Source organism: Alternaria hordeiaustralica (genome assembly GCF_023758085.1).
Source record: "Alternaria hordeiaustralica strain BMP 2776 chromosome Unknown scaffold_16, whole genome shotgun sequence".
NCBI lineage: Eukaryota > Fungi > Ascomycota > Dothideomycetes > Pleosporales > Pleosporaceae > Alternaria > Alternaria hordeiaustralica.
This window is the reverse complement of record NW_026056788.1, coordinates 42,389-69,077: the sequence shown is the minus strand read 5'-3', so window position 1 is coordinate 69,077 and position 26,689 is coordinate 42,389. Positions and strand designations below refer to the sequence as shown.

The window sequence follows — 26,689 nt, the reverse complement described above, 5'->3', positions numbered from 1 at the left end:
GATGAACCAGTCGCATTGTAGTAGTACACCAATTCGATAGGAGCTCGCAGTTTACTTCAGCGCATAATAGAGTTCATGGAGAATAACTCTGCTCATAACAATATGAACGCGTTATCCACCCCAAGATCAGACCACTATGAGCGCGCCCGTACCCCGCGTACGCAACTCGCGTTCACCGTCGCATCCAACCCACCGTTTGCGCAATGACGCAACCTCCAAACAAACGAACTGAGACACGCGCCGCGACCACAACAAAGAGATATCCCCCGTCTCTCAGACTCGTAGCCAGCTACAACCTCGCCGTACCTCTACACTCGCATTGCATATCTCTGCAATACAGCCACTGACAAACACCAGCGCGCAAAGCACATCACACCATATAATCTCTACAAAACCCCGCGCCTTAAAACAAAATGGCCCAAAACGACTCAAAGCACCTCCTCCCCATGACCTCCATCCTCTTCGCCGACACCAATTCCTCTTCACGGCCAAACACATCCCACCACCTCGCGAACCCCACCCTCGCCAACCTCAAAGACGCGCAAGACACCAGCATCACCGCGCTGCCCCAGCCTGTCACCGAAGCCGAGATCGTCGAGTCAGACGGTTTCTGGAAGAGATTATGGGCTAAGATCAAGATTGCGCTTGGTTTCGGTGAAAGGGAAGTGGAGTATGAGGAGGAGAGGGAGATGTGCATTGGTGAGCCTTTTGGCTTCGTTCATATTGGGACGGGAGGGAATAGGCCGTTGTTGGGGCCGGGTGGGGTGCCGAGGGTTGGGGGTGGGGAGGAGGAGTGGGAGGATGTTGAGTGAGGGCGGGAGGGATTTGGGGTGGTTTGGGGGTGAGATTAGGAGATGATGAGGGGGCGTGGAGGAGGACGGAGGTGTGAGAAGTGGTGGATATGAATATGAACTTGGTGGTTGAGGACTACATGGGTATGATACTGAACAGAAGGAAGGGGGAATCAACCTCGAGACGACTACGAATATACAAAATCCTTTATCTCACTTGCCCTGGCTCTCGACGCTGACGTTCCAGTTATTAGGTGCCCGCCACCAGCGTCCTAGCAGACTACCTTCACTCTTGCCACTGCTACCTGTGATCATGCGATTCGCATCTGGTCTCTCAATCTTGACATCTTGTGTCTTGACAATCTGCAGCTTGACATCCTCGCTGCCATTAGTTCCAGCCTCAGGGTCATATGTAGCACGATCGCTGCTCCCAGTCCGGTATGCTTTGCCCTTTGAGCCCGAGCCCTCGTCGCTGATGATACGTTCGAACTTGCTTTGCAGGCTGGGGTAGTAGCGGATGAGGACGGCTTTGATGCTAGGTGCGCAGGCGACGATGACTGCGAGATGGTTCTCCACGACGGCGCAGATCATGGATGCGGCGTATTGGAAGGGGAAGTCGCCCATGATGGCGAGTCTGTGGACGAAGTAGACGCGAGTTGCGCTTGCAGCAAGAACGAGTCCGCCCAAAGCGAAGAGGAAGTTAACGGCGATGCGGTGGTGGCGCCTGAGCTTAACATTCCAGGTGAAGATGACGGGGAGGATATAGAGGACGGCATCGCAGGCGACCATGAAGACCGAGTTGAAGTAGGAGAAATCGCTCAGGTTGATGCAGTAGCCCTCGATGGTTGGGTCCCACCATTTTGCCACGGGGATGCATTGGAAGATGCTGGTTACGACGCAGGTGAGACCGAAGGAGAAGGCGACGATGTGCATGATGAAGATGCAACGGCGGGCCCACGGCTCGAAGGTGAGCTCGGTGTAGAAGATCAGTAGCGAGTGCTTGACGGCCCAGTTGACGGAGAAGTAGAAGATGAGGGCGGCCATGACCATCTGGGGTGTTGAGTCAGTAAGTGGAAGATGGTGATCGTGGGTTGGGTTTGATGTACCTTGAGGAGCATCTCCATATTGGCCGGGTCGATGTCTGCCTCGTGCAGACCAGCTCCCAGACGTGTCGCATACATCTGAATGCATGATAAGACGATGGCGCAAGTCCCGGCAAAGACAGCAAGAGCTTCATGTCAGTTAGTATGATGATTCGGGTGGAAAGAAGTAGACTGAGCTCACCATCATGCCAGCCAAAGCTGCTCATTATCTTGATCTTCCTCCCAACACGACAGCTGATAGCGAGTGAAGTCAACACAATCAGTGTCAAGTTGACAGCAACGGTGGGAGCGCGTAGGTCAGACATGATTGGAGGAGTCAATCGAGTCACCGAGCTGAGTTGAGTTGTGATGTTTGCAGGGGTGAGAAGGGATTCGTGTGCCTTGCATGCCCTCTACATATATACCTGGTGTTTATCTTTCACAAGACGCACGGCTTATACTTTGTTTGTCGTGATATGCGCAACACCAAGATGATGAACGGCCTACGGGGTCTAACGTTAGCTGCCCCGCGCTGACGGCGCGCAATCATCCATGTCAGTACAGTGATTGTGGACTGCCGTTTCTGTCGGCTTGCAGTGAAAACCGTCAAGGGAGCGACGCGGCACTCGGGGTAGCGCCCAGTGCTCCCTAGACTAGTAAGAATAATGAAAATGATGGTGTGGCACTATTGGACGGAGTTTCTCTTCTTAGCCTAACCGAGTGCTGGGCATGGTCGCTAGGTATAGAGGTTTTGCTTTGTGATGTTTGTTTTCGAGGTTAGGGTTCAAGCTAGGGGCAGCGGGGTCTTGCGATGTCGAAAAAGAAAGCACGACGTCGGTATACACGTTGTGTCCATGCGAGCCGTAAGCGAATACAGTGGGTTATCGAAAGTGCTCATAGGTTGAGAAGGCGACCCCGCTTTGCCCTTCGTCTCAACACATCGCATTCCGAAGCTGATGTTTTCGTTTTGTGTTGTTGCTTTTTGCTTTGAGGGTCCTGTCCGTATTGATTTTGGTGGGTATACGACAGAGACTTTGTACGTGGCGTTATCTGCCTGGCGTCTGCATCTGATTAGGATACTGCGGTACCATGTTAATGTTGGTGCTGGCTCGCATCGCATACTGCGCGGTCACATTGTTGAGTTGAGGAGTAACTTTGCAAAGTAGCCACGTCCGGTCATGTTGAGATTGATGTTGATCAGCGGCGGCGACAGACGTCCCGATTACTGAACGATGGCGACTGTATAAGACAAAAGTAAGACTCCATTGTAGACGGGCCGATGAAAGGGTGGAAGTTGCGATGGTGGGTAGACAGACGGCCAGAGACGGGAAATTGTGAGCCAGCCACATCGTCATAAAAGGCGTGCGCCCCGCTGGGTTCTCGCGACTCGAAACAACGACATCATCTTGTCGTGGAAGAGGCTGAGGATCGATCGTGTGCGCTTGGAGCGCGACTGCACAGGTGTTTACTTCGACGATGCATCATGTGATGGAGCACGATGCGCTTCCAAGATTCCCGAGACAGTCCCGACTTCTCGACCTGGGAGCTGACTAACACCATCCGACGCTAGGCCACATTTGATTCTCAGTAATCCTGCGCATATGATTGGGCGCCGGAGACAATTTGCAGCTTACATGCGTATAGTAGTCGTCGCAAACCGTGTAGATTTCACAATCTTTTAAGGAATTGCGCTTCAAAGTGTTCTCTTCATTCCGATACCCCCATCTCGTCTCTGCGTTTGTCCGTTCTCCGATTTTCTGAAACTCAAAGTGCGATCGCTATAGTCGGAGTGAAACTTGACGCCTCGGCTGTCCGCATTTACTACGAACGCCACCTTTCCCCGACGCCAACGTCAGCGGCATTCCACTTTCTTTGCACAGGCGGGACTTGAACTCTTCGATTCCTTCACCAACCTACAAGACATTATTGATTTCTCTCCGCCATGTCGTTCTCCTCGCTCGTCTCAGACATCGCATACCGGAACAATTCGGAGCGGCCAGAGCGACCCGACCTGCGCTCCCAAATATCGGAAGCGCGTTCCACCCGATCCTACGCCAGCACTGCCGCGACGAGTGTGAGCATATCCGGAGATATCAAGAGCCAATTGCATGGAGGATACAGCCACCCTCTGTCGCGAGCATGGCAGGCCGAGCGACAGCTCACAAAGGTGCGAGGCATGACGCCATGAGCCTATGACGGAAGCTAACTATCAATACAGTCGATGCTCATCTACCCCCTCTTCATTTCCGACCAGCCTGACGAAGAGATTCTCATTCCCTCCCTACCGAACATCCATCGCCGAGGCCTGAACAAGGTCGTGCCATACCTTACCCCACTTGTCGCGAAGGGCCTCAAGTCCGTCATACTGTTCGGAGTCCCACTCGCACCCTCAGCAAAGGACGCCTTGGGTACCAACGCAGACGACCCCAAGGGCCCCGTCATTAAGGCCATCCGCCTGCTGCGACGAGCATTCCCCGATCTCTTCATCGTCGCGGACGTCTGCCTCTGCGAATACACCTCACACGGCCATTGCGGTATCCTCAAGGAGGATGGCAGCTTGAACAATGCATTGTCAGTAGAGCGAATTGCGGATGTAGCGCTCTCATATGCCAATGCCGGCGCGCATTGCGTTGCGCCTTCAGACATGAACGATGGTCGCATACGCGCCATCAAGCTGAGGCTCATCGAAGCCGGCATCTCGCACCAGGTTGTGCTGATGTCGTATGCCGCCAAGTTCTCAGGATGCTTATACGGTCCCTTCCGCGACGCTGCAGGTTCAGTGCCCTCGTTTGGCGACCGAAGATGCTACCAATTACCTCCCGGCGGTCGCGGTCTGGCACGACGAGCCATTGTCAGAGATATTGGTGAGGGTGCGGACATCATCATGGTCAAGCCTGCGAGTCAGTACCTCGACATCATTAGCGACGCAAAGGAAATTGGCAAGGACATGCCCATTGCAGCATACCAGGTGTCTGGAGAATACGCTATGATCCACGCAGCCGCAGCTGCAGGTGTGTTCGACTTGAGGCAGATGGCGGAAGAGGCTACGCAGGGCATACTCCGAGCGGGAGCTTCGATAGTGGTCAGCTACTTCACGCCAGAGTTCTTAGACTGGTTGGGTAACTAGAGAGGCTAGCATAGGTGTACGGCAAAAGAAAGGGCGTAGGGGCGTTTGATATCCAGACGGCATGTCTACCAATGAATCTCATCACCACTTCTACATCATTCCTGCTCTGTGACACCATCACACACGAACGATTGTTTAACACTACCCTAAGTCGCAAATAATCAGTGAGTCTCCGGGGCGAAGTCCCAGCCCGCGTGGTGATGCTGCATAGTGCCAAGACCATATAGAAAAACACGCTAGCCGACATGCGGAGGATTGCAGCCCACCAGGTGCGCCACAGCCTCTGCCTCGCCATCTGCAGATGAACCAACCCTGTCACAGGTCGACGCTGCGGCTGCCTTGCAACCTCGCTAAACTTTCGAGTCAACGCCTTTCACGTCGGTAACAGTACCATGGTGGGCGTCTGACTCACCGGCTAGCCCGCACTTCGCGACCGGCGTCGCCGGTTCTTCTCACCAAAGTCGGTAATGATGCGTCTGTATCCACAGCAGCATGCATCTCAGCCACTTCAGTCGCCCTTCGTTCGCAAAGGATATTTATCCTAGGATTAAAACTGAACGCCACTCAGCCTTGCTTGGAGCCACGCTGTTTGCGCGCGAACGCTCTCATTCGACCTAGCGATGCCACTGCACTCCAGACACATGCGGTCTCCACTCACTGGACGCATCATGCAGGTGACCATTACCCCAGCGAGGAAGCTTTCTCCTAACAGAGCCTTGAGAGGCTGATGTCGAAGCTGATTGCATTGGACCGGCTGCACAATATGCACAGCCACTCCTTAGCTCAGGCTGCCATCCCACCGCCCTTTTTCTCAACCTCAAGTCATAACGATGAAAGCTATTAGGTAAATCGAAATACATTATCTGGATGCCTGGTGAATTGCGCTTGCGACAAATAAGTATATCACAGGTCTCGTCTTGGACTACTACGACTTTACAACAATCACATTCGCTGTGAACACATCTAATCGGGGTGCTTTGTTACGCGAGCAAACGCATCGGATTTCATTCAAGACACGTCCACTTATAACCGTCCTTCGACGTGCGGATTGCGCCATCGACCTGGTATAATCATGGAGAACCTGAAGGAATCACTACCTCCTGGCCTCGCAGATGCAGCCATCAACATTCCCGGCTTCGGTGCCATTGTCCAGCTGGTCCTCAACAAAATCGGTTTCGATGTTGGCAGCACGATGTCTCTATACCTTTTATTATTTGGTATCTTCCAAGGAGCCATGTTCTTGTACAACAGGGGGCGTACATGGATGCAGTAAGTCCACAATTCTACCAGCCAACTGCGGTCTGCTAACAGTTCATGCAGAGATTATGGCACCTCTGCCATCCGGATAGACGACGATGATGATTTATACCCCCAGTTCATATCCTGGATATCGGAACAGCGCATGACGGAAGTCAGCAGAGACTTGAAGGCCACTTCGAGGAAGCCCAAGACTCGATATAGCGCAGACTCTGATGACGAGCCCGAGTCGGACGATGAAGACGTCTTGGACGAGTCTGGGATCTTTAACTACGACAAGTATAAAGGTACCAGTCCAGTGTACTACGAGCCTAATCTTGGTGACGACAGCTTCACCCACAATGGCCATTATTTCCAGTTCAGGAAGGATTCGCAAGAGAACAAGTACGCGGAACGTATTGAGTACTTTGTCATCATCCGTTGCATGGGTCGCAGCACGAAGCCCGTCAAGGAGTTGATAGACCACGTCAAGGAATGGTCATCGCACAAGAGTAACAGCACGACTGAGATTATGCGAGCGGAGACTAAACACGGTGGCTATTGGTCTACTCAGTCCAGCCGACCCTCACGACCTATTAGCACAGTGACCTTGGATGAAACGCAAAAGGACAAGGTCGTTGCAGACATTAACGAATACCTCCACCCAGCGACGGCTAGATGGTACGCTGCTCGCGGTATTCCCCACAGACGAGGATACCTATTCCACGGACCGCCCGGTACCGGAAAAACATCCTTGAGCTTTGCAGTGGCTGGAATCTTTGGGCTTAGCGTCTACTGCGCTTCTTTGAGTGAGCGTGACATGACCGAATCGGATCTAGCTATGCTATTCAGCCAGCTGCCAAATCGGTGCATCGTTCTATTAGAAGACATTGACAGCGCGGGTATCCGTCGAGACAAGTCCTCTGAGATCCCAGCATCAGATCGCGTCTCGGAGGTGGAAGAGAAAGCCGAGACACCTATTGAAGCGAAGGATACCATGGCAGAGAAGGAGGAGAAGACCGAAGGCAAAGACGAGAAGCTCGATAGCAAAGAGGAGAAGAAAGTCGAAGAGAAACAAAAGTCCATCACCGATATCGAGAAGAAGAAGTCTTTCCGCCGAAGACTTACTCAAACACTGCGCCCTCGGAAAATAACCAAACCAGACAGCGAAACCACCACCCTCGTCACAGATGATGCAGCGTCATCTGTCCGAGCCCCCAGCGTAAAGACGCCCAGCATAAAAGCACCCAGCGTGAAGCCCACACCTCACCCTCCCCCACCACCAGTTCCTTCTCCCACCGACGAAGAGGGCAGCAAAAGCAAGATCTCCCTAGCCGGCCTCCTCAACATCATCGACGGCGCCGCCTCAAGCGAAGGCCGCGTCTTGATAATGACAACAAACTACCCCGAAAAGCTCGATTCAGCACTTATACGCCCCGGCCGGGTAGACCTGCAGATCAAATTCACACTCGCCACCAACACGCAAATACAAGAGATCTTCCGTCGCATGTACAGCCGTGAAGAGGACCTCGCGATGCAAACACAGAAGAAGAGCGATGACGAGAAAGCGAAATCCCCATCTTCCAAGACGAAGAAAAGGAAAGCTAGGCCATCGAGTGGTACCTCCTCGCCTCTCACTAGCGGCGCTCTGCCATCGAAGCCCAACTTTGCGACGCTACCGCCAGAAAAGCTTGTGGAGATGGCGAAGCAGTTCGCGGAGGCGCTGCCTGAGGGGGTGTTCTCGCCCGCGGAGATTCAAGGATACCTGCTTCAGAAGAAGGCGGATCCGGAAGGGGCGTTGGATGGGGTCAAGGAGTGGAGGGATGCCGTGCTGGAGGCGAAGAAGAAAGGGAAGAAGGTTGTTGAGTTGAAGTAGATGGTAATTTATGATACCATGGTGTTCATTCTAATGTCCAATTGAAGGTTGGTGAGGCATGTGCTTGGGGTCTGCTACCGTGGTGCAAAAAGAGAGGGTCGCGATCACACCAGCGTCACCACACATGCAGCATCTCAGCGCCCACGCTATATTCTTCTGTACGAGCGAGCTCATCAGTGTTCGACCGGCGCGTGAACAACGATGGGCAAAAAGATGATTCAAATGGCAAAAACATACAACAGCGGGGATTCGCTAGTGGTCACCCACCTAACTACTAATCCGCCGGTATTATGCTTGTATATGGCTGAGCGGACGGGAAGCCTAATTTTCATGATCCTATGGTCGTATGTGGAGGAATAGACAGTTTGAAATAATATATAGACAGCAATATCAGCTGCACAATCACGCACATCGTGATCGCGGACACCTATCGATATGTGGGACACACGCTGTTTGGGCTAGCTATTTCCTCAACGACAAGATTCACGCGCTAGTCTCGTGATATCTTGTGGCTAAGTAGAGAAGAAACCTTACTGTCGTAACAATTGTTCACCTCTATCAGGCGCGAACTTCTGTTGTGCCTACACATGTAACGAAAACCTGGGCACAACAAAACCAAGATCTGGAATAGGGAACGAGTGTCTAGTTAGAAAATGGCAAGCAACTAACATGAAGGGATTTATGGCAAGCTCGAAGGTGTCTACTCGGTTATTAAAGGCGTTGTTTAGCCGTTGCAAGCAATGTGAGTATTCTGCGATGCTTTTGAGCGGAATATTCCCCGCCCTTGGCAGACGCCTGCTCAATAGGAATTCTCCGCCCTTGTCCTAACCACGATGTATCTCACAAACCGTTTTGTTGTTGCAATCCTTCGCCCATGTGCCAGCGCGGTACATGTTCACCTGCCCGGGCAGGAGCTGGAGACGCTCTCAACCAGATGCGTCCTAGCGCTAGCCAAGCGAGCTCACCGGGACAAAGACTAACGAACCGCCGATCCTCTACTCCACAACAAGACATCGAAGCGACCCCGCAACCCGTACCCAGGATAGTTGGACCGGACGCGGGGCTTGGAGTAATAACAGTTTGGAGTACGAACGGCTTAGAGTTCTAACCTCCAACCATGACGTCGAGTAAGCACTGTGCCTTGCCAATGTGTCGCTAAGAAGACGTATAGGGCCGAGGGAACAGGGCGTACCTAGGTACATAAGGCGACCAAAGACCAGAAAAGAAGTGATGTTGACAGGCTATCGTTTGCACACGGGCCAAGGAACCTGATTTATCCGTAATACACGGTCCTTCAATTACTGCGATTGAACGGCGGATCGTTCTTGTCACGTACCGCGCAAGTAAAAACTACTCACCACACCCAAAGTCATTGGACCATCTTCTGAACCAACAAGTAAGTAATGAAGCCTACTCTATGAAGTTCACATGCATGCGAGATCTATCTCCTAACGAGTTTAGGGCTGTTATGATCGCAATTACAGTATTGGGGTCAGCGGCCCTGGCAGCTACCGTCCTGGCTTACCCCCAAAGTTCAACGACGTATTCACCTCCGCCAACCAATGATCTCTCATCACCATGCGAAGAAGCGGCCTCAAGACTCTATCTAGAGGACGGACCTCAGAAGAACTACCTCTATTCTGATTGTCACACCAGCGCCCATGTCATCGTTACAAGTCCCAGGTCTGATAGCAACACCAGTGTCGTCAAGCCTCGGCTTATCGTGGCATGGCCTGCTGGTAACAGTGGAGCTATGGCGTACTTCGCGCCTGAGAGCGGTCAAGGCAGTCTGAACATCAGCCTAGAGACGTCTGACAACGGAGAAACGGTAGAGGCAGTGAGCGCGTCGGATCGTGTTGGAGTGTCAGCATTGATCAAATTCAACACTACTGCTAGATTGACGCAACCTATCCTTGGTAGTATACGGGCCATTCGCGACCAGACTGAAGGCTCAGGCGTTAGTCAAGACTTCCAGAACAATTTCGGTTTCGCGATCAACGAAGACGGGAGCGCCTCCATCAACCGTACCTGGTTTGACGGTGTGACCACTACGACGCTGACGTTCTCGCCATTGAATGGCGCTCAAGCCATTACGCTGAATCGCGAGGCGAATTGGACTTTGACATTCGGCGAAGGTAGCTACCGCTTCGAAGCCTCTTACAACTATCCGCAACTGGAGCAACTCAGCCCTCAAGAAGTTCTCAACAACGCGTCTTCCGGCTTGATTGCAGAGAACCCAGACCAAACCACCTCTTTGTCATTCCTCTCATATTCGAACAAGTTACTGGCTGGCACGTGGCGCTTCCTCACCTACTTCGGCCGAGACAGTATGCTCTCGCTGCTGTTGATGCAGCCCATTCTCAGCGAAGCGGCCATCGAAGCCGTCATCGGAGCTGTTCTCGAGCGAGTCAATCGCACCGATGGTACTGTGTGTCACGAGGAGGTCCTCGGCGACTACGCGACGTGGCTCAACAGGAAGAAGGGAATCAACTCCAGCGCACCTGGCTGTGACTACAAGATGATCGACACAGACTTCATGCTTCCAATCTCCATGAACAGCTACTTCGTGGATACAGTTGCTGGAAGTGATCGTTCGGACGCTTTCTTCAGCAAGACTGCAACATTCCTCGTCGAGAACGAAGGACTGACGTATTCTGAGCTGGCCCAGTTCACCGCCGAGAAGATCATGCGAATCGCTGCACCATTTGCGCAGAGTCAAGTAAAAGAGAACCTCATCCACCTCAACGAAGGCAAGATAGTCGGCGAGTGGCGCGACTCAAGTAATGGCCTCGGAGGAGGCCGCATCCCGTACAACGTCAACACCGCGCTTGTACCTGCAGGACTTCGGGCTATCGCAAGTTTGAGCCGCGCGGGCTTCTTCTCCGACCACCCGGACTGGTGCGAAGAGGCCGATAAGTACGCCCAGATTTGGGAGGATGAGACGTTACGCTTCTTTGAAGTCACCGTCCCGCAGGCCGACGCCAAATTTCTTGTTGAGGACTACGTGTCGAACGCCAACCTTACCCTCCCAACAAATGTCGACAAGATCACAAGCGACGTCACATACTACGGCGTCGCCCTTGACGGCGAAGTCGGTGCACCCGTTGTGCCCGTCATCAATAGCGATGACTGCTTCCGCCACTTCCTCCTCGACACGACGAACCAAACCCAGCTGACGGCATACATCAGCCAGACCGCCGATCACATCCTTCAACCTTTCCCGGTTGGCCTATCGAGCGACATTGGACTATTCGTTGCGAACCCTGCGTACGCTGGAAATGTGACATTCGAAGCTGGTTTCTCAACGGACGACTACCACGGCACTGTAGTATGGAGCTGGCAGCTTGCCATGATGGGCGCTGGGCTTGCGCGACAGCTTGGTCGATGCGACAAGGAGGGTGCGCCTGGTAAGTCAATATCCTGATGCATTCTCACGTTTCTCCATCTTGTGATTGCTAACCCAGCATCGTAGACTTCTGCGCAGACTCCACAGTCTATGACAAGGTTCTCTCTGCATACAACAGCCTTTGGGATACAATCGACGCCAACCGCGACCAGCTAAGCCATGAGGTGTGGAGTTGGAAATACGACAACGGTTATCAGATTGAGCAGCTAGGCTCGTTGACCGCGACTGAGAGTAATATCCGCCAGCTTTGGAGTTTGACTTTCCTGGCAGTTAAGAGGGAGAAGTTTGGAAGCGCGTAGAGATGAGTCAGTTGCGATAGTCGTGGGGTCAATGCAAGACAATGGAATAGGCAAGTAATGCGCCAGAAGCCAACCTGTCAGACATGCCTACGTAGTAAACACGACACGTAGGGACTTCAAGTGAAGAACAAATAAAGGCATTGATCCCGATTACAGACAAGTCTCATCGCATCAATTCCCATGTTCAGCATTTTGCGGCGAACTAGAATGCATGAGATGAGTGCCCATATGATGCCGGTCAGCACGTGTAGCTTCGGACAAAACTCGCGATTCGCTCGCTTTGACGTCATCGCTTACAAGCCACCGCAACATTTCATCCAACCCTCGACAACACCGTATACCCCGTGTCACTTTAAGCTGTATGGCCAGCCTGGGCAATGGGGCAAATCTTGCGTCCACTGGGTCAAACATTTCACGACCGTTCTCTCTGTTCGGAGACGGACCAAAATCCGTCCATGAGCCAAGACGTATTCGGGCTATTGTGCGATGGAGTTAAGAGATAAACATGGAGATAGACGAAGATAACCAGATGTTAACAGATGTTACCATATGCCTTCCCCAGAACTTAGTATTTATATAGCAAAGGAGGGCTTTCGAAAACGTTCAAATCCACAGCTTCTCATACAAGACTTACTTCAGCAACATCCGTTACCTTCGACTCAGCGGAGGAGCACCTTATCAAGTCTGGTCCCACTCCCCAAATAACCATCATCCAAACAATGCCCCAATATGCCGAGCTTCACAAAATCGCGAATCTTCGTGGCGCAGGCGACGCTCGTCCTACAGCCCTCCAAATCATTCGCGACGAGGGTCTGACCGGCAAGTTGACCGACAAAGTCTTCCTCATCACAGGAGTGTCTTCTGGTCTGGGTATCGAAACTCTTCGTTCGCTGCACACAACCGGCGCCCACGTAATCGGAACCGTACGCAACATACCAAAAGGCCAAGCTGTCGTCGACAAGATCCTCTCCGAGAAACACAACGGAGGCGGGAAGATCGACCTAATCGAGATGGAACTCGACAGATTCACCAGCATCCGCAAAGCCGCCAAAGAAATCCTTACCAAGACCGGCGGAAAGCTCAACGCCATCATCGGCAACGCAGGCGTAATGGCGACACCCTATGGCAAAACCGTCGACGGCTACGAAACCCAATTCGGCACCAACCACCTCGGCCACTTCCTGCTCTTCCACCTCCTCAAAGACGCTTTACTCTCCTCCGCATCCCCTTCGTACCCCAGCCGCTACGTCAGCCTCAGCAGCATGGCACACATCTGGTCGACCGTCCATCTCGACGATTATAATTACGAAAAGACACCCTACTCACCCTGGAACGCCTACGGCCAGTCCAAAACAGCAAACATCTGGTTCGCCAACGCCATCGAGCGGCACTACTCGTCCCAGCATCTGCACGCTACATCCGTGCATCCGGGCGGTATTATCGAGGGATCTGGACTTGGGGTGCATGTCTCCGAAGAAACCAAACAAGCGATGTTTGGGGACCCGGAGGTGCTGAGGACGTTCAAGGATGTGGGGCAGGGCGCTGCGACGCAGGTTTATGCGGCGGTGGGTAGGGAGTGGAGGGATAAGGGGGGCAGGTATTTGGCTAGTTTGGTGGAGATGGGGACGAGGGAGGAGGAGGCGGGGAAGGAGGGGATGTATGAGAGTGCTAATGAGGGGTATGCGGCGTGGGCTTATGATGAGGAGGGGGAGGAGAGGTTGTGGAGGGAGAGCTTTGGGATGGTGGGACTTGAGGAGGTGTGAGAAGGAGGGGCTTGAGAGTTCATGGCGGTAGCTAGGTGCTCTTGAAGATGGCAATGTTGAGAGGCTTATGAAGTGGTCTCCTTGTTCTGCGTACAAGTCTGTTATCGTAATTATACATGTATCAGACTCCAGGACAAAGAGGGTGTGACATTGAACACGAAGGACAATCACAAGCATCTTCTGATTGAAGTTTGTAATTTTCATGAGTTGGTAAAAGCCATCCGATCTAAGACTTGAGCTTCTGGAAAAACAATTCCACAACGCCCAAAGACCCTACTTAGCCCCATACTCTGATACTCGATGATCATCCCAATCGAAGGCCCGAGTATCCTGAGTCCCTGGTCGATGAAGACCCAGGTTCTCGCCTACATGAAGCCCATGCTCTTTTATCAGTCGCTTTTCGAGGGACGTGGACGGTGACGTGATGGAGGAGGGCGTTCTAGCCACAGGAGTGAAGGTGCGAGCTGAAGTTTGTTGTCGTGGCGCCTATCCGTGCACCGGTCAAGCACGGACTTTGGGGCCGACGTTGCCCCTACACGCAGCTCTTCGCGATCCAAGACTGGTATGTAGCCGGCAACCTCCTCGGCAGCCCCCTCGCCGCGCTACCACCACCTACGACTGCTGGGGACCGCCCATGGCAGCGTCCCATTGAGCGATACGCTGTTGTTGTACCAGGTTGAGGTGCATCACAATGGCGCCGCGCTCCTCCTTGAACTGGTCATCGCTGTCGTTCCACAACTGGCCGATGGATTCAAGATCAGCGCCATAGGATAAGAGCAAGGCGACGATCTCGAGGCTATTACCCTGGACGGCGAGCCAGAGAGGAAGATCGCAAGGCCGACAAGTCGGTACCCCATCCGCGTGTGCTCCGTGGTAGAGGAGTGACCTGACCGGACTAAAATGGCCCACACCCACGGCCTCGGAAAGAGGACACCGGAAAGCGACCTTCTTCTCGAGGTATCCTTGGTTGAGGTTCATGGAACGTAGCCTGAGGAAAGCATCGAACACGGGCTTGCTGTTGGTCTTACAGACGAGCTTGAACTTTCCGAGACACTCGCGAAGACCGGGCTCAGTGCGAAGTTCCAGCAACCTTACAGAGACGCGATCGTCCGGATGTTTGGCCGCCATAGCAATCCAACTGCTAAGCAAGAGCTTGGGGACCGCGGGGAAGTATTGGTGATATACATGGAGGAGCCGTACCGACATGTCTGTATTACCTTGACCCAGGGTTGCAGCGATGGCGCCCCTAAAGGCTGCCTCGTACTGCTTCATGGGATACATACGGTGGTTCGTCACGAAGTAATCCAGGAGGTATTGGACGACGTCATCGTGACCACCACCAGCGGCTGCAGCGAGCGAAGATCCAAAGGTGTATGAGACGTCCCAGAGCAGATCGGAGCCGTATGAGTTGACAGCAGATTTAAGGGCATCGAGGTTACCAACCGCCGCTATAACAGCAAGCTGAATTCCCGCGCTGTTGTCGGTGAAGTATGGCAACACACGCTGAAATGTCTTGCTCGACTTCCTGTAACTCGCCATCTCGAAAGCAGACTTGCACGCGATATGCAACTGCTTGCTCAGCATGAGCGCGGTCGCATACTCATCTCCTGCGCTCACTACGTCATTGTTGATGAGCCAGTTGACCCATGACTTGATGTACTTAGGAAGGGTGTCGCGCTCGCCAGTGAGTACAGTCCAGTCCTCGCACGCCCGATTAGCGAGATAGGGTACGCGGACGCTCTTGAATATGGCGCGGGTCATGACGTTCAGTGGAACAAAGGCCTCGATTGGTAGTACTGCAATGCGGGCGTCGATGGCGGCCTTCCAGGTCCCTGGAGGAGCGTTGTCAGTTTGGCCGCTTATATCATCCTTGTCTCTGCGTCGCCTGGGGACTGGAGGAGACTCTGGGCGATATGCATACATGCCCCGCCAGATGAGCACTTACTGCTGACTCCGCGAAGCAGACTCGCCTCTGCGAACCCGTAGGTGTACATGAAGTCGCTGATGGTGTTGTTGACCAACTCCGGGGGGAAATAAAGGTCCGACATAATGTACCGTCGTCGATGTCGCTGGGAAGCACCGTCTACTTTCGATGAGAAGAAAAGAGGAGGAAGTCGCGTGCGGTCAGTGGCCTCGATCCAAAATGTGGTGGGGTGCCCTCTCGCTTCAGGGAAAGCGTCCGACCGCAATACGTCCAGCTATTCACTGATACCTCCTCTGTCTACCAGACACTCGACTGACAGCGATGGCTCGGACCACCTTGTAAAACATTACTGATAGGATTACGAGGCTGGAGGGCGTCGGCGGTAATTTCAGGTCATATACGGGAAGCCTAGCCTCTACTGGCTGAACAGGACGCCCGTGATGCGCCACGCCCATCGCCCGTGACGCAGTGTATTGCGTCGACACGTTAAATGGAAGCTCCTTCTCAAGAGACGGAAGGTGATTTCGAGCCGTGACTATGGGCCACGATGCCCGCGGAGAAGAAAGGAGATGAGAAGAGATGACGGGTGTGCAGTGACTTGTGACGACGGCGCTCTGTGAAGAGCTCTTGTATTGACGATCCTTCACTCTTTTTGAGAGGGCCTGATTAGATGGGCACATATGCATTTCGGAAGTCGTGAGTCGCTCGTCTGCGTCGCGTCACCACAGTATCATGGGACGAAAAGGACCGTGAAGAGAAGGGACCGCAAGAGCGATGCGGTCAAACATTCTTGAGGAACTCTTTATGAAAGGACAAGGAAGTCGTATCTGGCCGTAGGTAGGGTCGTAAAGCCTGAAGAGAAGAGAATGTAAGGGACGACGAGTATGCAGTGTTGTATGGTAACGTTGCGCCATAGTGAGACGACGCAAGAAAAGAGAAGATGGATGAGGAAGGTAGCATCTTAGAACTGAATGCGCTGAGCGACTGGGAAAATTGCATCGCGAGACGACATAGCTGATGTATTAAGTCGCGGGTTCTGAGGCTCAGAGATGCGACTTGGGCATGGCAGCAGTGAGCACATGTTTGATTGAATGACCACAGAGGGGCTGCAACACCAAATTAGCTTGGATCTAACATAATCAGTAACTCCTGAAATAGCACTTCGCCAGCTCATCTGAGAGCCGAATGCGGTCCTACAAAGCTGAGCATGCTGGTTGAGTAAATTGCGCGGACGTGCCGCAGGGTAACGGCATGGCTGGCATCGAATCCTATCGCGAATCATTATACCGGTGCTGGGTCATTGTGGATTTCTAGTATCGATCGGAAAGTCGGTGATGGCAATCATCGTGTTAAATCGGACGCGGTCCCACGAGCCTGAGCATGCTGGCCGAATAGGTCGAGAAAGCATTAAGATCGCGATGCGTGATGGCATGACAGGCATAGTAACAAAACTCCAAAAGCTGCTCTGATCGTGGGTCTGTGTAGTCATCTGGTGTTGGATGAGATGGAGGACGAGGTGATGATGGTAGAAGACATGGAGTTTCGCAAACCTCACTCCGTCAGGCCCTAGTGACGCACGTGGCGCTAGCGTGCCGGCGGCTGCAGCAACGACGTCAACCAAGGCATGGACCCTGGATCTTGCAGCCGCAGAGCTCTCTTGCTTTTGGCATTCAACGCGTCTGGCACCGAAATTCAATAAACCCAAAGGACATCACGCGCATACACTCAGCTTGGGCCAGCAGAACGACGCTATTGTTGCGCATTAAGTGCACGCGACCGCGCCAGGCATCGGCCTAACACCAGACGGCCGCCTGCCGCCGAATCACCCCAATACCAGCTTTACGTCCTAGAACTTCTACAGCATATATCGCAAGCATGGCGCCTCTCAAGATCTCAATACCGACGACGCAAGAGCAAACACCCGAACAAGGGAAAGCCTACACATCCTACACCATCAAAATCGAACACCCCTTCCCACGCGCCGCAACCACTCTACAAAAGCGCTACTCCGACTTCTCCGCCCTCGACTCGTCGCTCCGCTCAGAAGTCGGTACCGCACCACCAGCTCCCCTCCCCCCAAAATCCTGGCTCGGCGGCTTCCTAGGCCTAGGCACCACCACATCCACGCCCGAAGCCATCGAGAAGCGACGAGTCGGGTTAGAAACCTACCTCCGCGCGATAGAAAGCGCAGAAGACGGGCGCTGGCGCGTGTCCAAAGCCTACAAACAGTTCCTAGAACTAGGAGAGAAGGATGGCGCGAACGGGAAGAAAGCGGCTGGTTTCCCAGGTAGCCAATTCGGCAAGGATAGGGTGAGGGATAGTTCAGACTGGCTGGACAAGCACTCGGAGCTTAAATCTAATCTGCAAGATGCGAGACGGTGGTTGACGAAACGCGAACAAGCCACCGCGGCGACGGCCCAGCATGAAGCCGCAGCCAACGCGAAGAAAAGCCTCGTTAGAGCCGGTACTCTCATCTCTGCGCTCGAAGAAGGGCTGAGTCGGCTTGGTGGTTCCGGCAAGAAGACATCAGACGACTGGTCCGGCGACAAACTAGGCGACGGCGAAATCCGACGAAGAAAAGACATGATAAGCGGTCTCCGCAAAGAGCGCGACGGCCTCGACTCCGTCCTCAACAGCATGGCCGTCAAAGCGGCCATCTCTGGTTCCGGAACATCCTCCACACCCTCGACCTCCTCCAGCGCCGCCGTCACCGAAAGCCAAAAAGCCGGACTCTTCTCCTCCAGGAACACTTCCAATACCAAGTCTTCGAGCTCCCGTCGCGTTTTCGGCGGCCCGCCCGCCCAAGAAACAGATAAGACCCGCGAGCTGGACAATGAAGGCGTGCTGCAGCTCCAACAACAAATCATCCAAGAGCAAGACGAGGATTTGGTTGATTTGAGCACGGTGGTGCGCAGGATGAAGGAGATGGGTGTGCAGATAAACACGGAGATTGTGGAGCAGAATGCTATGTTGGGCTTGTTTGAGGAGGATGTGGAGAGGGTGGATGGCAAGATTCGGATTGCGAAGAAGAGGGTTGATAAGATTAGGTAGGGGAGATGGGCGAGATGGGGGATGGAATGGCAGTTTGGGTTGGGTTTGCGGGTTGTAATATAGGCGTTGGAGTATGCTCTTTTGGTACTTGGCGTTTTTGTCATGGTTTTGGGCTGGATAATCTGAGTACGATACCCTTTCTTTGGATGGGAGGGTCAATGTGCATGTGAGATACAAGTATTAATTGCGTATCTCCATCCGTCGAAGCAATGCATGAGTATACTACCGTCCTGTCTTTCGCACATAACAATTCAAATGATTGCAAACTCTCTCATACCATGTCCGCAAACGAAACCCTCCAAACCATACGATTAATGCGTAACCCAGCTCATGAAACGTTATGCCAGTATGCTCGGATCTTCTCATCCTCTCTTTCAAGCGACTCCCTCTCACTCCGCTGATTGCAAGGTTCTAAGATGTTCAGTTTTCTCCTCGAGTGAGATGGAAGGCTGTGGAATGTTGCGGGTAAAACCACCCCACTCAATGGAGACATCAGACACATATTTCTGCGAAGTACAATTCATAAAAAGAAGCTTAGAAGGCTACATTGCTTTAAAATCTTACAAACAGAGGTTTTTAGGGCAATGTAGACTTCGGGCACCAGTTCAGATTTCCCCTTAAACGGGGTTAAAAGGTCAATTGAACCATAGAAAACAGTCGATATATTCGCGCATAAACAAGATATTGTCGCTGTCATCCATACATCCCCACAACGACATACATCTAATCCGTACCATCACCCAACCGCATAGTACTCAAATTATCCGACCTTATCTTCAATATATGATCAACCGCCTCAATAAGATGCGGCACAAACTTCGCCGGATTTTCCGTCGCTGGGAAATGACCAAGATCCGGCATCGCCTTGTGCATCGCTCCGGGTATCTTGTCCGCCGTTTTCTGTCCCATCTCTGGGGTGTTGGACCAATCGTACTCGCCGGTCAACATGTATACGGGACAGTTCTGGGTATCGATCGAGGCTACGCGTGAACGTCCGTCCCAACCTCCGAAGTAGAAGTCGAGGTCGCCGTGGAAGATCTGTGGGCGGGTTAGAAGGGGGTGGTGGGAGGTGATGGGGGTGGGCTTACGCCGTAGGCTTGCGCGCTGTATGTGTGCCATATGAGCTGCTTGTTTACGTGGGGCGTGGTTGGAGACATCATCTACTGCATGTCAGCAACGCTCTCTTGCTAGCTGACCTGTTTGACGTACGCCATAGATCCATTCAGGGTTAAATAGCGACTGATTCACTACTGGAGAGCGATCATGCCATTGTCGCTCCATGTTGAGGTACTCCGAACTACAATTGTTAGCATGGCAACTTTAACCTCACTGTCTCACATACCCTTGCAACGGAATAACACCTGCAGCGCCAACCTCCCTATGGCGAATCGCCACCGCCAGACAGACTTGACCAGCCATGCTTGCACCGCAGATGATCGGTCTTCGCAGACCCAGGGCCTTCACGAAAGCCGTGATGATGCCCACGTAGCTATCTTCGGTGTTTGTATGCGCGCCCGGGGAGTAGTTCTTCGAAGGGAAGCTGCGTCCATGTCCTGGCAAGTCGAATGCGTACATGATGCACTTCTTGCGCATCTTCGCGTCGTTCATGACACCGTGGTATTGCCGGCTATCGCTGCCAGCAGTATGCAGAAAGACGATGGGTTGCTTTCCCTCACCAGAGTACTCGTAGAAGGTTTTGCACCTACCCCATACGGGAGCTTCGAGGTACAGGTACTTTCCAGTGAGGAAGTCGCGCTCGGGTTCGGCTTGCTCGTCTTCCTTCATCGGTCCACAATGCGCGTCGTGTGTGAGTTCGAGGACGCGCCTCCAGACATGTGTCCATTGTGCAAAGGCTGTCTGATCGCCCAGGACTTCAATGCCTTTCTGCTTGATGTTCATGCCGAACATTCCCCAGTAGCTCTGGTACGGCATGGCCGGCACTGCCTTGAAGTGCTGTTCCCATTGCTCGGGCAGAGCAGAGAGCGTGAACAGGGCATCTTTCGAAGAGCCGGTGCTGGCTTTTGCGCTGCCGTTGGTGACTGTGACAAGGAGGGTGTTGTCAGAACCGCTTGACTTGATGCCAAAAGTCACATCCTTGTCAATGGCATTCGAAGTCGTAAAGGCTTTGAGCTGTGCATCGGATTGGAGAAGCTTGGAAAGCTTGTCCAAGCTTCCTTTGAGAGCCGCGGTAAGATCAGACCAGTCAGACATGGTGGTTCTGGGCGTGCAATGACTCGTTACAACGCGACGAATGCGAGAACTCAACAGAGGAAAGGAATTGGATTAAGAGAGGCAGAGGAGGGCAGAAATAATGCGCAAGCATGCTGACGGCGCGCTCTACACATATAGCAACGCATAACCCCGGTATCGCCCAGAGCTAGCTATGGAGCTATGGTGCCAGGAGGGGTAGAAGTAATGCGGGGTGCGGCTCACGTGGGCGCATGTCTCGACTGTCGCTCGTCATGGTTCCGGTGAGCTCGCTTTTGACCCAGACCATATTTGGGCGGCTAGCTGATGATGCATGCTATGAGGAGACGCGGGGAGTGTTGATCAAGCAAGCCGGACGCGCGCGAGACACGTTAACCCCACTAGCGCCGCCGCCAAGCCGCTGGCAGGGAAGGCGATCGTTCCCCACAACGCTCCAAACCCACTTCTGAGCAAGCCTCAGTTATTACGAACCACATGCAAAGCCGCGGCCGCCAACTCATGCCTCATCGCCTTAATCAGTTCTGCCCTGACGATAGATGTCGCAATCTCGAAATGATCAGCTGAAGATCATCGGCAAAGCTCCTCTGGTCCGATTGCGGAGTGTTGGCTTACGGGATTTGAACGTCAGCCGAGGAACTCCCATCTCAACAACATCCGTGATTTGCACGTCTTCACGTATCTCAGCAGACATTCGAATTGTTGTTCTCTATAAAGAATGATGATTCACCTCAGCGCGCATCGAGACTGCACAGCGGATAGCGGCAAGTTCATATTGGCGCACTCAGGGCGATACTCCAGCCATCCACCGGACTGGCCACCCACACAATTACGCTGACTGCGCTCTCAACGACTGATATTCCACAGAATGGAAGCTCTTGTTTGCGAAATCGCGGGTAACACAATTTCACTTCTACCCAAGACAGAGCCTCATGTGTTACCAGCAAACAACCGTCTGTCCCCTATGACTTGCGGGTTCCAGCATGACACCCTGAGCGTGACCTGCGCTACTTACTTATATAGACATATCATCCTCATAATGTTCTACGAACCGTCCAGCAGATTACAAGGCGTCAATAATACCGGATTTTGACTTTCAGCCAGAACAAGATGCATCCCTCACGGCAAGCACTCATTGGTAACATACATGCTTCGGCCACCCCACTCACTTACACTATTGAAGATGTGCCTGGAAAAGGTAAAGGCCTTATTGCGACTAGAGATATCCCCAAAGGTACAAGGATCATATCTGAGAAACCCATCTTCGCGGTGGGAGAACCAGTTGAGACAGAACTAGCAGATCGAGTCACGTCTTTGAGCCAACATCACAGAGGCGAGTTTCTTTCCATGAGCAATATCCACCCTTTCAACGACTATGAGGCGCAATGGATCGGTATTTTGTACACAAACGCTCTACCCATCGGTTCAAAGTTAGATCTCAGCGGTATCTTCATCACAGCATGTCGCATCAACCATGCGTGCGATAACAACGCCGCTCACTGCTGGCACGATGATAGCAATCGGCTAACAGTACATGCCATACGAGATATCTCAAGGGGCGAAGAAATTACAATATCTTATCTGGGGGGCGCCTTCGATCGAAACGAGCGACAAGAGGAGCTCCAACGGAGGTTTCATTTCACCTGTCAATGTCAACTCTGCTCGTTACTATCTCAGCAGTCCATCGAGAGCGACTTGATCCTGAATCGCATTAACGAAATAGACAACATCGTCTCCGACGAAGCTGGTCTCGGGCCGCGCGGCATCAACAAATCACCTGAGACACTGCTCTGCCTCATCGAGGAAATGGTCCAACTGTGGAAGCGACACGACCATAGCCCGAATCCAGTCGGCCTGGCTCATGCATACTACCTCGCTTTCCAGATCACAAAAGCGAGGGGTGATTTCGCTAGGGCTAGAGTGTTTGCAGATAGACTGGTGCCTGTTCGCACGACTTTCATGGGTAAGGAAAGTCGACACGTGAGAGAACACCGGCGGCTACGCCATGATCCTACGGTTTATAGATTTAGTGGTGTGTCGATGCAGGGGCTCACAAACCTCGATGAAGTTCCTTTTGGACCTTGGTGGCATGATCTTGAAGCGTGGCTTTGGATGAGGGATCTTGAGGTAGATGAAGGGGTCAATGTTCAGAGCTGGCTTGATGATCTGTCTTGATGGAACAAAGGACATTTCGACTACACCTACAGACGTCTTTCCCTCTTCATTCAACGCATCCACTACTAGCATGCCCTGCCTTCTACCTCATTCTCTAACCCCCGAAGCCTCAAGTGCGACTGTTACAAATAGGTATGTTTGCTGCTCGACTACCTTGGACAGATCCGCACATGATCCATACCTCGCTAAGCAGCAGGGAAAGAAGAAAGACTTACCCATCAAGGTCTGGGCTCAAACGGAAAGTGACAGACACCATCCCCGAAGGTTTCGACAGATTAGGAAACCCTGACATGTCATCTAAGTCCACGGCATATGCAAGACCCCGACATCATCGGCACTGGGGACTATCATGCCGTTTCTCAAGCCTTTTCCGTCCGGTCAATCATGCTAGCGTCACACGAAAAAGTCATTCGGCTTCCATGGCTCAGAATCGTTCCAGAAGCATGCGAGGATGCAGACTTCCATGGCCATCCGAGGAACACCCACGGGTATACACTCTTGCCATACGGAAGGAAAGAAGACGGGATGGCGCATCTGCAGTACCGGAATGTCCTCAATGGGTGTATCGTCATCTCTACCATTGACCCAGCAAATCTCCGTCACCACATAAATACCCACGAAGAACCCCGTATCCCACCTCTCACCTCCCACCACAGTCAACACACCCACTATCCCACAACCACCACCACCCCCCCAAACCAGCAACTCCCCCAAAATGCGCTTCACCGCCCCCATCATCGCCCTCGCAGCGTCTCTTCCCCTCCTGACCACCGCGCAGATGGGCCCCGACGACACAATCTGCGAGTTCCTCTACGGCACCGACTATACCGACGCCTGCTGCCACACGGTCATCAGTCGCGGGATCAACGCACCTTGCACCGACATCGAGTATGTCAGCAACTTGACGGAGTGCTCGACGTATCATTATCCGACGGGGTGGGCTGTTTGTGTTGAAAAGGTATGATCTGTTATTTACTTACTTTCGGGGTTTAGGAGAGGGGAGGGAGAGGGAACGAGGATGGATGAGGAGGGGAGGGAGAGGGAGAGGGAGGAGAAGGTGAAAGCGTTGATGTTAACGGCATTACTAGGAGCCCGCCTATCCCACCTCCGGCCCTCTCTTCGGCCACGGACCCAGCGGCATCGTATCCGAATACATGACTCTTGAGGATTTGGAGCAGGTGTACTGGGATTACTTCAGTTCCAATGCTATGGGTGAGACTATGGCTAAGGCTGTTGCTGCCATGAAGGACGCTTGAGCGCGGAGCATGCTGTACCATACATGGCTAGGCAGGCGAAGTGGATTTAGGTATGACGGGTGACGGATGAGTGAGAAGGGATGACGGATGGGTGGTACGTTGCATGGCTCTGTCACTCGTTTGGAGTACATGTGAACGGAAGGTGGTCAGCGGGGAGTATGGGTAACATTGAACAGGTGTGATGTACCCGGGGTTATTAGAAGCTGGGATGAGAGGCCGTTTACTTCGAATATAAATACCAACTATTACCCTCATATCCTGATCACTATAGGATCTACCATCTACCATCTCCCCCCTAATCTCACCGTAATCTGTATCAACCAAGAGCAAAACAAACAACAATGTTCACCCTTCCCTCCACCACAGCCATAACCGTCTTCCTCCTCCCTCTCCTCAACTCCGTTCGTGCACAGGCAGATCCTCCACTAAGCCTCTGCCAAACCTACTTCGGCCCCACCTACATCGATGCCTGCTGCACCGAACTACTTTCCCACAACGGGCCACCATGTTATACGCCCATACCCGTCGCCAACTTGACAGATTGCACGGTGGATCTGTATCCTAGGGGCTGGGCATGTTGTCTCGAAGGGGTATGTAACGTTGCATCCGTCTTGTAGAGGTACGAGAAACTGATTGAGAAATGTATACATAGGCACCAGTGGATCCGGGTAACCCGGATTATTCATGTGGATGGAGTATTGATGCGGAGAGTACGGCGGAGGAGGTGATGAGTGACATGATATGGATGAGAACTGGGAGCACGGAGAAGCGCGCAGGTATAAAGCGGTGGTTCAGCGTGCTCGGCTTGTGATGTTCGTCAAGGAAACGTCTGACAGAAGTAACGTTGCGCCCCTCATGTAGGTCGCAACACAATCTTATCAGCAGACACTTCAAAGAACACAGTTTCAATCTCAATCCCGAACAAACAAACTCATAAACATCGTGTATTGAACAATAGGAAGCTAAACTCCCTAGAAAGATGGTATCCTCGCTTCCAAATGCAATCATGACCATACCCACCTTTAGAACACTTCACTCTCCGACGACTCAGCAGACTGCGCGGTAACAACTCGAGTAGCGGGCTCTGAGACAAACGCAAAAGAGCCTGAAAGACTGGCAGTAATAGGCTCCGCACACGGTGTATACTTCACAGGCTTTGCGGATACGAGGCTTTGGGAAGGTCCAGTACTTTCAGCGCGCTCTGTAGGTCTATCGAGCCCCGCAGATCGACGAGTTTTCGTACGTTTGGCCGTTTCCAATAACATGTGCGCAGCGGAAATGATGTTGTCAAGCTGCACGTCTGAACTGGCTGTCGGAGCAGCAGAAAGAGTACTGACGCTCGGCTAGAACGTCTCCTCCTCCGCACCCTCACCCTCAGCCTCCGGTGGGATCTCGAAGCCCTCTTCGGTGGAGTAGAGAATGTTTTGGATCTGCTTGAGCAGCCCCTCATCTTTCTCGAGCTCGGGGTCGGCCTCCATTGCTTGCTGGATCAGCAATTCAATGTCGCGCAGCTTGCTGAAGTAAAAGTCCCTCTCGCGCTCGAGGCCTGTGACAGTCTCCTTGAGAGCACTGTTCTCCTCGCGCAGAGCAGCGCTGGCGGCTCCTCCCCCAGAGGCAAGCGGTGTGCGTGTCCTAGGCGCAGCCGTGTTGCTAGCAGCTGGTGCTCTCCGGGCAGTGGATGCGGCGGCGCGGGGTGCAGGCGTGGCTCCGGTGGCAACACCTCCCTGGCCCTTGCGACGGGCGACGGGGTCGTACTCGTGGCCGGGGAAATGCTGGTCCCAGTACTGCTTGACGAATTGGAGGAACTCGAGGTTGTCCTGCATCTTGCACTTTACGAGCGACTCGACGCGGATGGGCTTGTCGACATGGTGCTTGGCGAACGTGTCTGCATTGTTAGCGGGAGAAAGTGACGGTGGGAAGGGAGACGTACTCTGTAATACCTTGAAATTCTGCAGGTATGCGTACTCAGTGTTCGCATTGAACTTGACTCGCGACATGGGCACATCATCTGCACGCTGTTAGTCTTAATCTCATCCGCGCCTAGGTGAGGTGAAGGCCTTACAGAATATGCTGTCGAAGACTTGGCACAGCGCTGCTCTGTCCGCCATGTCAGTACACGTCCTCACTCCTCAAGGCCAGGGGTGCCCCTCTATCCTCGGCGCGCGCAACGTACCCGGTACCGCATTGTTCGACTTTGGTGATGTTGAGCTGGAGGAGGTTGTTCAACCAGGCGACGAGTTCTTGTCTGTTCACGTGTCGCTGTCAGCGTGTGGTCGTGGTGAAGGTGTCTGCGCAGATGGCCGCAGCCTAACCCCTCGGGCCCGGTGCCTACCTTGATTCTCCCATGGCGGCTATCTATGTGCAGGCGTCTAAGGGTTTGTTTTGGGCGATCAGCGACGAGATAAAAGCATGCAGCCCGAAGTGTCCGTGGTGAAGGGGTGGCGTTGCAGGCGGTGGGCGTGAGTGCTGTTATTTGTTGATGCGCCGTCGAGTCGGGG

The 26,689-nt window shown here is 53.0% G+C and overlaps 11 protein-coding genes across 11 annotated transcripts; 7 read left to right on the top strand and 4 right to left on the bottom strand.

Moving 5' to 3' along the window:
* Positions 1–413: 413 nt before the first annotated feature.
* J4E84_007318 (uncharacterized protein) lies at positions 414–742 on the top strand (the record flags this gene model as incomplete). The annotated part of the gene is made up of 2 exons (XM_049389903.1): positions 414–670; positions 736–742. The coding sequence occupies 2 exons, from the start codon at positions 414–416 to the stop codon at positions 740–742; spliced, it is 264 nt and encodes an 87-aa protein (XP_049242203.1).
* A 262-nt stretch (positions 743–1,004) lies between these two features.
* On the bottom strand, positions 1,005–1,915 carry J4E84_007317 (uncharacterized protein; the record flags this gene model as incomplete). The annotated part of the gene is made up of 2 exons (XM_049389902.1): positions 1,005–1,841; positions 1,898–1,915. 2 exons carry the CDS (start codon positions 1,913–1,915, stop codon positions 1,005–1,007), a joined length of 855 nt encoding a protein of 284 aa, XP_049242202.1.
* A 1,900-nt stretch (positions 1,916–3,815) lies between these two features.
* Positions 3,816–5,000, top strand: HEM2 (Aminolevulinate dehydratase; the record flags this gene model as incomplete). The annotated part of the gene is made up of 2 exons (XM_049389901.1): positions 3,816–4,040; positions 4,092–5,000. The coding sequence occupies 2 exons, from the start codon at positions 3,816–3,818 to the stop codon at positions 4,998–5,000; spliced, it is 1,134 nt and encodes a 377-aa protein (XP_049242201.1).
* Positions 5,001–6,072: 1,072 nt separating this feature from the next.
* On the top strand, positions 6,073–8,112 carry J4E84_007315 (uncharacterized protein; the record flags this gene model as incomplete). The annotated part of the gene is made up of 2 exons (XM_049389900.1): positions 6,073–6,269; positions 6,321–8,112. 2 exons carry the CDS (start codon positions 6,073–6,075, stop codon positions 8,110–8,112), a joined length of 1,989 nt encoding a protein of 662 aa, XP_049242200.1.
* Positions 8,113–9,544: 1,432 nt separating this feature from the next.
* J4E84_007314 (uncharacterized protein) lies at positions 9,545–11,817 on the top strand (the record flags this gene model as incomplete). Its single annotated transcript, XM_049389899.1, has 2 exons — positions 9,545–11,519; positions 11,585–11,817. 2 exons carry the CDS (start codon positions 9,545–9,547, stop codon positions 11,815–11,817), a joined length of 2,208 nt encoding a protein of 735 aa, XP_049242199.1.
* A 719-nt stretch (positions 11,818–12,536) lies between these two features.
* J4E84_007313 (uncharacterized protein) lies at positions 12,537–13,580 on the top strand (the record flags this gene model as incomplete). Its single annotated transcript, XM_049389898.1, has 1 exon — positions 12,537–13,580. The coding sequence occupies one exon, from the start codon at positions 12,537–12,539 to the stop codon at positions 13,578–13,580; it is 1,044 nt and encodes a 347-aa protein (XP_049242198.1).
* Positions 13,581–14,192: 612 nt separating this feature from the next.
* Positions 14,193–15,628, bottom strand: J4E84_007312 (uncharacterized protein; the record flags this gene model as incomplete). Its single annotated transcript, XM_049389897.1, has 2 exons — positions 14,193–15,412; positions 15,526–15,628. 2 exons carry the CDS (start codon positions 15,626–15,628, stop codon positions 14,193–14,195), a joined length of 1,323 nt encoding a protein of 440 aa, XP_049242197.1.
* Positions 15,629–17,379: 1,751 nt separating this feature from the next.
* Positions 17,380–18,555, top strand: J4E84_007311 (uncharacterized protein; the record flags this gene model as incomplete). The annotated part of the gene is made up of 1 exon (XM_049389896.1): positions 17,380–18,555. The coding sequence occupies one exon, from the start codon at positions 17,380–17,382 to the stop codon at positions 18,553–18,555; it is 1,176 nt and encodes a 391-aa protein (XP_049242196.1).
* Positions 18,556–19,278: 723 nt separating this feature from the next.
* J4E84_007310 (uncharacterized protein) lies at positions 19,279–20,766 on the bottom strand (the record flags this gene model as incomplete). Its single annotated transcript, XM_049389895.1, has 4 exons — positions 19,279–19,593; positions 19,644–19,715; positions 19,765–19,852; positions 19,898–20,766. The coding sequence occupies 4 exons, from the start codon at positions 20,764–20,766 to the stop codon at positions 19,279–19,281; spliced, it is 1,344 nt and encodes a 447-aa protein (XP_049242195.1).
* Positions 20,767–23,650: 2,884 nt separating this feature from the next.
* Positions 23,651–24,191, top strand: J4E84_007309 (uncharacterized protein; the record flags this gene model as incomplete). Its single annotated transcript, XM_049389894.1, has 3 exons — positions 23,651–23,844; positions 23,929–23,992; positions 24,024–24,191. The coding sequence occupies 3 exons, from the start codon at positions 23,651–23,653 to the stop codon at positions 24,189–24,191; spliced, it is 426 nt and encodes a 141-aa protein (XP_049242194.1).
* Positions 24,192–25,534: 1,343 nt separating this feature from the next.
* On the bottom strand, positions 25,535–26,376 carry J4E84_007308 (uncharacterized protein; the record flags this gene model as incomplete). The annotated part of the gene is made up of 4 exons (XM_049389893.1): positions 25,535–26,076; positions 26,122–26,199; positions 26,254–26,261; positions 26,372–26,376. 4 exons carry the CDS (start codon positions 26,374–26,376, stop codon positions 25,535–25,537), a joined length of 633 nt encoding a protein of 210 aa, XP_049242193.1.
* Positions 26,377–26,689: the final 313 nt, after the last annotated feature.